This window comes from Falco peregrinus, chromosome 2, assembly GCF_023634155.1.
Source record: "Falco peregrinus isolate bFalPer1 chromosome 2, bFalPer1.pri, whole genome shotgun sequence".
Classification (NCBI taxonomy): Eukaryota; Metazoa; Chordata; class Aves; order Falconiformes; family Falconidae; genus Falco; species Falco peregrinus.
This window is the reverse complement of record NC_073722.1, coordinates 25,133,171-25,145,486: the sequence shown is the minus strand read 5'-3', so window position 1 is coordinate 25,145,486 and position 12,316 is coordinate 25,133,171. Positions and strand designations below refer to the sequence as shown.

Below are 12,316 nucleotides of genomic sequence, written 5' to 3'. Positions count from 1 at the left end.
GAATGGGTTTTTTGGAGTGTGGTATTCCATGCTCATAAATGTTTTTTACATTAAGTAGTGGATGTCATTTGACAAGCCAGTTTCTTTTTAAGCCTTCAGCAAAGGGCTGCAGATGCAGGTGGGCTGGGAGAGGGGAGATGAGGGAACAGGGGCACAAAGGGGATTACAGTATTGAGATTTTGAGTGTGAAAGCAAAGAAAGTGTGTGGTGAGTGTGACTTACTTTCAGTGGAGTATCTAGCTGGTTAGGTCGTTCGCTGCCCTCATTGCTCACATGTAGCACCCAGCTGCTCATGGTGTTTCTGACGGTGTAACACAGCTTGAGAAGCTCCAAATGATTTTTTTCAGTTACAGTTTTATAAAGGAAGTTATGTTGTTGCAGAGAGAACTCTGTCTCCCCAGTGAGATGAGAAATGGTTTAGCTCTTGAGGTGAGTTCGTTTCTCCTGAAAAGTCTTGTACCTGATTTGTAAAAAATGGACAAGATGATGCCGTTCAGCTTGCTTTACGTGGAACAGACAGATTCTTTTGTTCCTGTGTTATGCTGTCTTTCCATTGGAAAATGTAATCAGTGTTGGCTTAGGTAAAGTGTCTTAATCTCAGCAGAGAGTTGAGTGTTTAATGCTTTTTTTGGTGTGTGTCATATAAGGTATCTCTTAATGCTATCTGATGCTTGGAAGACTGAATAACTAGTCTTTTGAGACATGAGTGCTATGTGGGAGGTGGTAGCTGCTTTATTTTTTTAATTTTTTTATAAAGGCATCCTTCAAGTTGGCAGGGATAGCTTTTGTACTTGGCCTAACATTTGTGTATAATTGCTAGGTTGCATGAGCACAGGATCAGTGGCAAGGGGCTGCTAAGGATATTATTACAAATGCTGACCTCAAAGTGCTACTCCAGAGGAACCACAGAATTTTGCCTTGTGATTCTCTGGGCGGACAACAGTTTCTTACAGAAAGAAGGTTGTGATATGCATGGGTCTGTGTGATGCATTTCCCTCAAGGCAGCTAAGACTTCTACGGATCTTCTTGACTACCTAACTTCTAACTTCACATTGCTGAGTTTTCTCATCCGTAGGTACGCGTGTCCTGTAAAATTTGATAGGAAGCCGGGAGAGTGTTACTAAAAGTGATCCTTCAGCAAGTACTGTTGAGACAAACCTAAGTGGGTTGAAGCCTATGGTAGATGTTGGCAAATGTTGCCTTGTCCTCAGAGTTAACTGCCTGTAAGGGGTAAGTCATTAGATTTATATATATATATATATATTGGTTTTAAGTTAAAACTAGCTGAATAGCAGATGAGATAGTAATGGCTGGATTTACCAGTTAACTCTTCCAGTATAGTACCTCTGGAAAAGAAACTTGACCATCCAAATTCAGACTTTGGCAAGGTATTTGGCGAACAGCGTAAAAATTCTTCCACGATATGAGTTGTGTGGGATATATGAAGTTCTGACAACAGGCGCAAGACAGGTTATACAGTGTCAAAGATGAACAGCCCATAGAGGAGGTGCTCCTCGAATGAATTTTAGTAAAACAGTGTAAAATCTTGGATGTTACCAGAAGTGGAACAATGGTATGGACTGCCTGAGCAGGTGTAGAGTTTGTGTAAAATGAGGGACTTTCTGAGAGCTGAGTAGGATGTATTTCCAATTGGTTGGGGTTAAAGAACATGATTTTTAGCAGAAAACATAGCTGGTGCCTAAAACTTAGACTGATCAACTAGTAATTCTCTTTGTTTAGTAGTCAGTCTGGTAGGCTTTCTAAAACCAGGTAAGAATATTCTTGCTGTTAAGAGAGTATTTATTACACTTAGAGTGTTTTTTGGGAAAAGATGATGTTGATTAAAAAAGCAATTACTGCTAGCATTTCTTCCAAGTCAAAATGTGAATTTAATTCTGTTGGCCATTAGACCCTTTTGTGCTCTGCTAAAATGTGTTTGAGAGGAGGCTTTTGTGAGGTTGACATGATTTATTATGCTGTATTTTTTGAACTGGAAAATTAAATATTTTGAGAGCTGCAGATACGATTGCTCAATGACTTTGACCTGATGTATGCATGATGGGTATCACTGTCACCTAGTGTTTGAAGGAGCGTGTAAAATTTCATCTTCTTGGTCCATGTTATCACTTGATGTTTTGGGTGAAGCAGAGGAGGCATACAGAGCTGATGATGGTTCTCAAAACTACCTTGTGGAGACCTTGCTTGGCACAGCCAGTACCTTTGTTACTGGTGTCACAGGCAGTTTGTGGAATTCTTGCCACCGTCGAGCAGTGGAGGAGAAAGGGATGGGGTGGTTGGAACGCCAGTGGTTGACAGTGCAGCACTTAAGGTGGTTTAGTTGGGTTTAGGAGGTTTTGCTTATCATAGCACAGAAAATTGTGGGCCATGCCATAGATCTACTTAATCAAAGGGTTGGGGGTGTTTTTTGGGTACATCTTTGAGGAGTGCGCTTTGCAATCGAGAGCGGTTAGGATAGGATGGTTAAGGAAAACAACCTGAGAAGTGGATCTGTGAACTTCATTGGGTCAGAATATGTACCTTCAAGCATCTGCTGTGTTGCTGGCATGTACCCAGTCAGCCCCTTAGCACGGAGGAACTGGCAGCAGCCCCTGGCAGCCAGAGGAGACCTCGTGTTGGGGTCTCCCTGTTTTGGGGGCCACCGAGTGAGTTGGCCAAAGTCTTGGCAACACTTTGAAGCTCCTGGGAGTGTGTTTGTGTGGGCTTTGCTGGACCTGTGGGTGGTGGAGGAGGTAGGTGAGGAGAAGCACCAAACACTCAGTGGCAGGGGAAGGGTGGTGGAATGCATTATGGAAAACATAAAAAGCGTTAGGATTTTCTTTTCTTCCTTATTCTTTCGTCCTTTTTTTTTTTTTATGAATACTCAGGTGCCCTCCGGAGGCCAGTGTAGAGGGACCCCGAGGCGGAGGCGCTGGCCGGGGCTGCTGGCGGGGCGCTCCCTGGGGCGCGGAGCGTGGCCGCGCTGCCCCGGGGCCGCCGCCCCCCCCGCGCTCGGGTGGTAGGTGCCCGCCCTGCGCGGGGTGGAACAGTCCATTTCCTGTTCCCGTGCTGACAGCGGGGGGGAGCGAGCGTGCTGCTGCCGGGCGGCCGGCAGCCCGTCCGTCCGTCCGGCCCGGCGACGGCGGGGGGCGGGAGGGAGGCAGGGCGGGCATGGCCGGGCGGTGAGGCAGGGCGGAGGCGGCGGCCGCCGCAATGGAGGCGTACGTGTTGGAGGACATCCTGGAGGTAGGGGCGGGAGAGGGCCGCAGAACAAAGGGGTGCGCGGGGTCGGCAGGGGGAGGCGGCGGCGACGGCCGAGCCCCGGGAAAGCGCCTGGCCCGCGGGGAGCGCGCCTGCCCGCCCTCCCTTCCGCCGCAGGGCAGGCCGCCCCCGCCGCCCCCCGCCCGACCGGCCGGGGCTTGCCTTGGGAGGCCAGCGCACGGTCGGGGCCTAGGTGGGGACGCGGGGCCGCCCCCCGCGCCGCCGGGCCTTCTCCCGGCGCGGGGTCTGGGGCCGCGGGCCGCCGGGCCCTGAGGGCTTGGGGGGGGGGGGGGGGCGCCGGCGCCCTGCTGAGCGCCGCAGAGTCGGTGAGTGCCTGCTGGAGCCCCGGTGTGTGCCTGGAGCTGACACTGCAGGAGATTGCACTGGCTTCAGCCCTTGCTGCAGAACAACTGGCTGTCAGAACTCTTCCCCCACCCCCCGGTATTCCTGTTTCTTGCCCGGAGTATGTGTTAGGCCTGGAGAATTTCTGTCACTGTGTTTTCAGGCGTCTTTTGAGTTTAGTCTGCATTTACTTCCTCAGCAGAAGTAGATCCCACATGATGAAATAAATGACATTTTCCCTTTCTTGGAGTGAGACTTGAAAAGACTGTTTCAGCCAGATGAGGAGAGGCCAGCATAGGAATCGTAAAGTGAAACTTCTGCTCAGGGATACAGACTTCTATTCCAGATTATCTTGGCTGTAATAGTTCAAGGAAATATCTTTCTTTTTTGTTGTTGTTCCTGTGGGTTTTCTGTGTTTGCAAGCAAAACCGTGGTTTTGTTGCCAGATGACTTCTCAGAATATGTGTGTGTATTCTTTATTGTAACAAGAAGCTACAACCTTATTAGCTGCTGTTAAAATTTGAACAAAACAGTGCTTTCAGTGATGCTTGACCTGTAGGCTTTTTTCATTAATGGTCATACTGACACTGCTCTTTACCTTCCTGTAAAATTTTATATCAATAGAAATACTTGGTGACTTCCTCGTGAACCTTGGAACTGTGTAACATAATGACATCCACAATGTTAACACAGCTGCTCAGATAGTGCTTAAGAAACTGGTAGAGAGGTGTATGAGCAAGACATTTTTACCAGTGTCTGTTTGTGTGGCTGGGTTTCTTTGATGAGATAGGAAGACTAGAAGTGAACTGGGGTTTCTGCCATCAGGCAAATATTTCAGTACTTGTCTTACTGAATACTGAAAACTTTTTCTTTTTTTCCCCCCTTATTTTAACCAAATTGTCATGTGCAACTCCATAATATGTCACATTAATAAAGTAATCTGTATTTATTAATGGTCTTGGAAGGGCAGTTAGGAGATTAATTTTATCAGTATAGCAATATTTTCAGTTTGTATGTGTGAACTAAGCAATTATATCTTGCTTCTCAGGGTAGGATGCATGGACTTTTCTTTCGATAGTTTCATCACATGTTCTCTTCCTGGTCATGAGACCAACTGTATCCAGATAAAACATCTTCCAAAATCAAGTATGGCTTGTCTGACTTAGCTGTGTTTAAACTATGACTGAATCAGTTGTTCATGACTCTGAAATACTCCTGGTAGCAGTGGAGGCTGTTTGTAATTTTGTAGTGCATTTGTAGAAGCAGTTTACGCTGCTTCTTGCACTGGTCTTGCATTCCCAGTATGAGTCTAGAAGTAAAACTGTTCCCTCGGAACTTCTTTCTATTGTAACTTTGAATGGTGTGTTTATGGTGTGTGGGTTTTTTTCCTCACTTCAGGGCACTTCACCTCCCCTCCTGTGTAACAGTTTCTGATGTTCATTCAGACAGCAGCGTGAAGATTGAGAGAAGTGCCTTTGCTTAGGCAGGAGAATCTTTGTCTGGTCTCTGTTTTACTGGACAGACTTGGTACTGCTTAGTATTGAGTTCAATTTGGAGAGATCAGTCCTTGCTTCTTCATGAAATCTTAAAGTATGTTTTCATCTCAGAGTTGGTTATAATTTAAAGCAGGAAGAAAAGGCGTTGTCTGTAGCCTGGTTATGTTGAGTTAGCATAGAGACTGAGGCTCAAACTGCGTTAGAGGCCCTTACTGCAAGAAGAGAGTGGGTGCTGCTGGGGCAAAAATCACTTCTGAGTTAAAAAGGTAGATTGTAATCAAGTAATTCATAGCTCACATGTTCTAGCTTGCCCTAGTGTGAAGGCTGCTTTCTTCGGGAGAGGAAGAAACAAGATGAGGTAGAAGCATAGGCTGCACTTGATTCATTACTGAAGTTGAAGGACTCTGTTAGAAATAATCTTTTGCAATATTTCTTTCCTGTCAGAGGATAAAACTACGGTAACTCTTCAGCAAATTTAATGCAACTTCAGGTGGAAATGGTCATTGGCTTGGAGAGTTTCATGTGGTGTCCTGGCTCTTGTGTGTTTATGGTGCCTTCAAAGAAGGTGTACTTAATGTTGAACTTGAGCTGGCATCACTACTGTCAGCTGAAGATGAACATTGTCTTGACCCTGTTAATTGAATCTGGTATTGTAAGCGCCATGTGGGAATACAGTTGAATACGATTTAAGTACCGTGGGGTTAATCTGTAGTTAGCTTCTGCTCATTTGGTTCTTCTGATATGTGTATCTTGGCCATACTTCTTTTGCTGATATGTGACCTAACTGACAAAGAGGCGCTTTTTTTTGTTGGTATAACTTTTCAGGTTTTGGCTCATATGTGCTAGTGAAGGAATAATTATGCTGTACCTTAGGATGGCATTCACAGAGAGGAATAAACCTGTAGTTGTGGTTTTGATGCTTGAGTTAGTCAACAAAAACATTATCTCTTTTAGGAGGAAAGGAGGTATGTTTTGTCCTGGCAGGTGAGGATGTGGTCTGTATTGTCCTGTGTTGAACTCTGACTGACAGCACAGAAATCTAAAGAAGCTTGTGACAGCAGAGGGGTAAACTTATATTCCCTGTGTTGATTTGGGACTACTTAAGAGAAACAACCATGTGTTCTGACCTTCAGATTCTTTGAAAGCTTGTTTGTGCTTGACTTAAGAGAAGCAGACTGGAATACAACACAAGCCCACATGTGGTGGCTTCTTTATGTTCTTACTAAGTGCATTTAAAAAAATTTCCTTTAACTTTCTAGTTTAAGGTAAAGGTCTTCTACCTACCTTGAACTGAAACTCAAAATCATTGCAAACAAACTTACTGTGGTGTTGGGAGTATTTCCTGACTGCAGAATTTATTTTTATTTAGTACTAGAGTCATAGGGATATTTTAATAATCTCTAAGATTATACCTCAGTTGCTTTGTATGTAGCTGCCGTTGGTGTCTGTAAGAGGTGAGGTAATTTGACTGAATCGTGTATTAGACATTCAGTTGTCTAGTTGAGCCACAGAGAGGACAGTGGGGCATAGCTTACGTAGTGACCAAAAGCTTTATATAGAGGGGAGAGTACCCTGCTTGAATACACAGGTGCTTGATGGAACAATAATGGAAGGAAGAGCAAACATAAAATAGAAGAATAATGTCTATAACACGTGTTCAGAGATCAGGGAAGCCTCTGCAGTGCAATTGTTTTTAGCAGGCCAAGGCTTTTAATATTAATAAACTTTATAGTCTCTTGGTCTGAAGATTAAAATCAGGGTTCTAGTACAGTATTTCTGTTCTGGGTATTAGATCTTTTCCCATGTTTCAGCTCTTAAACAGGCTAATCCTTTCCCTGTTTTCTTTATTGTAGGTGGTTGGGTTTTTTTGTGATCTTGGGTGTTTTTGCTTATTACTTGTTTTCCTGACTTTTTAAAGAGTTTGCTTACCTGAAGTCAGCATTGGCTGCTGATGTGCTCCAGCATTTCCTAGTGCTTCATTGCAGTTCATACACTGTCAGAGCAACTTCTGCGTGCGTTATTTCCAAGTAAGTTGGAGCACTGCTGTAGTGTTCCTTTTATTAGGATATCATTACGGAGTCTGGGCCACATCTAGTCTCAACCCCAGATGGTGAATACTGGAAGCTTATGTTTCTGAATGGATCCAAGGTAGGAAAATTTCTGAGGTTTACTCTTAAGAAATGCTGAGCTAATGTCAACAAGAGGACCTCCACTTCAATGCTGTGAGGTCGTCCCCCACAAGGATTTTTAAAAGGTTGAGTTGAAGCTAGTCACAAGGCAGCAAGAATGCAGTATTCACCGTATGGATGGCAAGAGCTGGACTCCTACTTGGTGCGGTGCTGTGAAGTTGTGCTGTTGTCTGATAGTCTGCAGTGGAAATGAACTTTTTATCATGCTTCATGTTCTGCTGAAGAACATGACCGTACGATTTGTTAGTCATTTACATCTGGTCAGCGCGCTTCTGTCACTCAACAGCTAGCTGATCGTGCCATAGTTTGCCCAGACTTTAAGAAAAGCAGATGGTTTTAGTTGCTGTGTCAGGGTGTGGGACTAAATTGTTCTGAGGTGAACTCATGTTCCAGAAGCTCTCTGGATGAGTGAGAACTGAACGTAATGGAACGTGCCTTGTCTGAAGAATTGTTCGGGGAAGAAAACTGGCCTGAAGGAAAGCAAGCCAAACATGCTAATAGAAGAGGCATTATTAATTATTAATTATTAATAATTAACATTATTAATGTTAAAGTTCATCAGCCATCTTACATTCAGGAGGTAGCACTAATACCTGTAGTGAAGATGGAGTAGGAAGACTAGGATGCCAGAACTTGTGCCATATCGTTGTTGGCTGGTAATACCACATGAGTTTTAGGAAATTTTAAAGGAAAAACACTTTTTTGTCCTTATGAATAGGCTGGAGAAAAGAGGGGCTTTCTGAGCTTTTACTGGCTGAGATACTTATGCAGCTTCCTGATCTACTATGCAACTATTTATGTAGCAAAAACCTCTTTGTGCTGCTGCCATCTTCCCCCAGCTTGGTGGAGATGACAGAATGGTGTCAGTCTGACTTGAATAGCAGTGATGGCAGTGACCTAGGCTCTGGTAACTTGTGTGTTTGCAGCTTCATGAAGGTGAGCAGAAACGAGAGTGAACCTGCCTGGTTGATTCCCATGGGCTCTTTCTGTATTGCTGCCTAGTGCTTTCAAATGAAACATAGGAAGGTAATTTCCCTTCCCTTGAAACTGCTTTATCCCTTATACTACCTCCTCTGCCTGTTCCTGTGAGGCAAAGAGCTTAGAACAAGCCTGATGTTGAGTCTTCTAGAAAAGCAAATCCTATCTTTGATTTCTGTTACTTTCCCTCATCCAGTTAATTTGGTAAGACTGTTTTGCAGGGCAAGGAACTAATTTTCAGCTGCTGGGTCTGGGTTCCTTTGTGTGATGAGCAAGGCGTAAAAGCTGGTAGATGTGATTTCTTTGGGTCCGAAGCTGTTTCTTCTTTGACTTGCAGGAAGAGATTACAAGCTTGATGGTATAGTTGGAAACTTCTTGTTGTTTATGCTTTACTGCTTTTGTCTTTTTCAGTAATGGTTTGTTCTTGGTATAGTGGTATGAAAATGCAATTATTGTGTGAAAAACCTTTAAGGCAGCGAGTAACTTTGTACTGGGTAACTGTTGTTTGAAAGGTCAACGTTAATCAGTGATTGTGTCTGCCAGTGAGTGTCTTGCTAATTGGGATAACTTATCCAAGGCCTGGACTATCAGGTGGGATCAGATGATCTGCAAAGGTCTCTTCCAACCCAGGCTCTTCTGTCTTTTAAGCTGTTCATTCAAGTCAGGTACTTAATCAAAAACAGTAACGGAACTAAGAGACACGTTTTAACAGGTGGATTTATTTAGTGGTTCTCTCCCCCCCCCCCCCCCCCCCCTCCTCCCCATACATCCTGTCCTTAAACTTCTGTAGAAATGTATAGAAAGAAAAAAAAAAAGTTCTCACGGCTAAGGCGCTTGTCCCTTTTTTCCAGCATGTGCATAAAATATCTTCAGATCTTTGCCTTGCTGGAATTTGCTGGCTGTGTTGACTGATAGGAAGTCACATGCTCTAAAGCTGTAACTGACACTCAAAACAACCTGTTACACTGCCTCGGGATCAAAATTGTGCGAGAAGGAAACCTGGATAACCAGACCAGTATAGGTTCTCTTTAACTTTATGGCGACTACCTCTTGTGCTGCGTAGTAGTTGCAGAGTTTCTTCAATGCTGTTGCACTTAGAAATATTCCTGCCTAGTGGGTGATGGATTTGAAGGTCTTAGGTATTGTTCTAGGAAGAAATGTGTTGTTGCTACCTCTGTGTGGACAAGTGTGTTGTAATAGGAAAAGGAACTTTGTACTAGCAGTTTTATCTGTGATCTGAATATAGCTGAACATAGTTTGTGCTCATGGGAGAGAAGGAGAGGAAACAAGTCATGATGCAGCTTGTCCTACTGACAAGCTGATACTGGAGCTATGTTTGTGTAAATGTTGAATAAATATGCTAAAATATCTTTGTGGAGCAGATGTGATCAGAAGCATTAAGGAGAGAGCAGAAGTCAAAATTGTGGTAGTGATTTGAAGGAATGCGGCATGTGATTTTTGTATCTAGCATGCAAAGGGAACAGTGAGAAGGACTCCACTCAAAGTGGCTGTCTTTCCTCTGCCCTTAAACCTTGATTTATTTTTTTTTTTGTAGAACCTCTTTTCGATATGAGGGGGAAAAAAAGACATTTGGATTTAGTCAAATACTTATGCATTGCTTTAGCTACCTTCACAAGTCTGTTAATTTGCCATATGTAAAAACTGTTCAAATCTGTTCAATATGCAGAAGCTTTCAGTTGGGTGTGCCAAATAGAGCAAAAAAAATTAATATTGTAATTCATTTATTAGGTATGCCTAACAGCAGTTTGTATTGAAGGAGGAATTCGGGGACTATCAAGCCTGTCAGAACTTAACCAAATGAGTTGAAATTATTAGAAATAATTCCTTCTGTGCTCAGTTCCCCAGGCAGTAAGAATAGGAATTTTAATCAGATACTGAACTCTACTGTCTCCTACTGTAACTTTATCCTCTCACTTCTCATCAGAAGAGAAGATTGGTAAACTAGGCCATACAAATTCCTTTATTGAAAAAGAAAAAAGACTTGTAAATGTCAAAAAAGGAAAGGAGATCTACGTTGTTTCAGTTGGTTCTGTTTTGCTTTTTTGTTGGGGTCAGTTTTTATGTCTAAGTGTGGTCAGTTGTTTTGGGGCAGTTGCGTAGTTAATTTTCTGTTTAACTCTATAGGACAAGAATAAACAACAATAGATAAAACTGAAATGACTTGGTGATTGCAAAGCTCTTGACCCAACTAGTTGTATCTTCCCAAAATATTTTTGGCTAACTTCATAGATGTCTCTATATAGTACTTTGAATTGGTGATGCTGCATGATGAGATGTACTGAAGGGAGATTTTAGCAAGATAATTACATGGAGAAAAGTAGATGTCCTCTAAAGGATCCCTGGTTCCTGTTTTCCCCTCCCCTATCCTGATGGATTAAATTGGTTGCAGGCTGCAGAAATTCTGGAGGGCAGTATACTAGCAAGATTTTAATTGTGATTGGTGCAAAACAAAACCCGGGATTTCTATAGTTTGCCCTGCTGAATGTCATGCAGGGTTTGATGTGCTTGGGATGAACCTTTTTCACTGATGTTGGCTTAAAGCACTTTCCTTAAGGAGCCATTCTGCAGTTTCCTGGCTCTGCTGGGATGGTGAACTTTAAGCAGTGGCACTGTGGCTGGTCTCTTTGCTGTTTCCTAGCTTTGGAAGTTAGGGCAGGAGGGAATGGTAGCTAAACCTGTATATGCTAAACGGTTGAGCAATTATACTTAAACATGGAGGAGCATTTGCTATGTCTCAGTCTTTTTTATTGGTAGAGAAGTGTTTGAAAACGGTCCTTCTAGTAACTAAGTTTCCCCATATTGTTTTTCTTGTGGATGCTAATGCACATTAGAAACATCTCTTTGCCTGTTGGTTGCTTAGTGTAGCATGGCTTGATTAAAGCAGCTACCACCTAGGGTCAAGAAAGGTTAATTGTGGGATGTCCGTAATGTTTCTTGGGTTTTTTAGTCCCTGGAAGAGCAGATTGCGAAAAGAAGAGAGGACAAAGAAGGGGACGGAGAAGCCTTGTATTTCTGTGGTGACCTGTACAGTGGACTGATTCTCTGATGACTTTGATGGGAGGAGAAAGCTGTGACTCAGCTAAGCTACACATTGCATTGAATGAAGAAAAGATTTGTACTAGCATTCTTGCATTTTGTTTTACATTGCTGCGCACAACTTGATACTGTGTTGCTGTGAACAAGTCCATGCGCACATCAGTGTTTCATTCATGCCAAAGGAAATTCTGAGTTGGACTCAAACAGAAAAGCTATTTGTGTGTTCATCCTGTCCCTCCTCCACATGTCTTCGTTCCCTTCTGCTGCTTCATCCTTCATTGCAGAGCACTTGCTGTTGTGAAGACCAGCCATGCAAAACTGCTTACAGAAGGGAATGATTTCCTGCCAAATTTGTGTAAGAAAACATGTGGGCAGCTTTAAAACTATTTCTGTTTCAAACCCAACTGGTGTTAATGCAGTTCAGGCCACTTGCGCATCATGGTTTATGCTCAGTAGCCACAGTGAATGACAGAATAAATTTGTGTGTCCTTTTGGTAACTGTGGACCTTATGCCTGAAATGCACATGCAGGAGTATGTGCAAGAGTGATCGGAATTGAGAATCTGAGAGGATACTTTGGGTTTTTTTTAACAGAAATAATGAGGAAGAAATACATAGCTTAGATGAAAAGGAAGGGGTAGTGCTGCTAAACATAATTCATTCATTGAGGCTGGTGAAAATACTGTTTATCCAAAATGGTTACCTGATTTTTTTTTTTCACCACCACATACCCCCCTCCCCCAACCCCCGACTTTTATTCTCTGGTGGTGTCTTACAGGAGAAAAACTGTTCTTGAGGGAGTATAGGTTATACATAGTGGGCAAAACAAGCAGACTGGAGTGGGAGGCAAACAGCTTTTCTTTCTTGCTGTGTTGGGAGAGATGGATGTCTGCCATTGACATGTCTTTTCCTCTAAAGCAGATCTTCATTTTTCTGAGCTCAAGCAAAGAGACAGTCTGCCACCATGGAGGGGACAGATAGGGAGGGGTTAGGAGTG

At 43.2% G+C, this 12,316-nt stretch overlaps 1 protein-coding gene across 6 annotated transcripts in view; it reads left to right on the top strand.

Moving 5' to 3' along the window:
- ANKRD17 (ankyrin repeat domain 17) overlaps positions 1-12,316 on the top strand; it is a 95,022-nt gene that overhangs the window by 17,723 nt on the left and 64,983 nt on the right. The window contains exon 1 of one of the 6 annotated variants that reach the window (XM_055794084.1): positions 3,140-3,243. The exons of the other annotated variants lie outside the window; for them this stretch is intronic. Within the exon in view, the coding sequence (XP_055650059.1) occupies positions 3,211-3,243 (33 nt within the window). The 5' untranslated portion in view covers positions 3,140-3,210. Of the gene's footprint in view, positions 1-3,139; positions 3,244-12,316 lie in introns of those variants that run through there. 6 annotated transcript variants of the gene reach the window in all.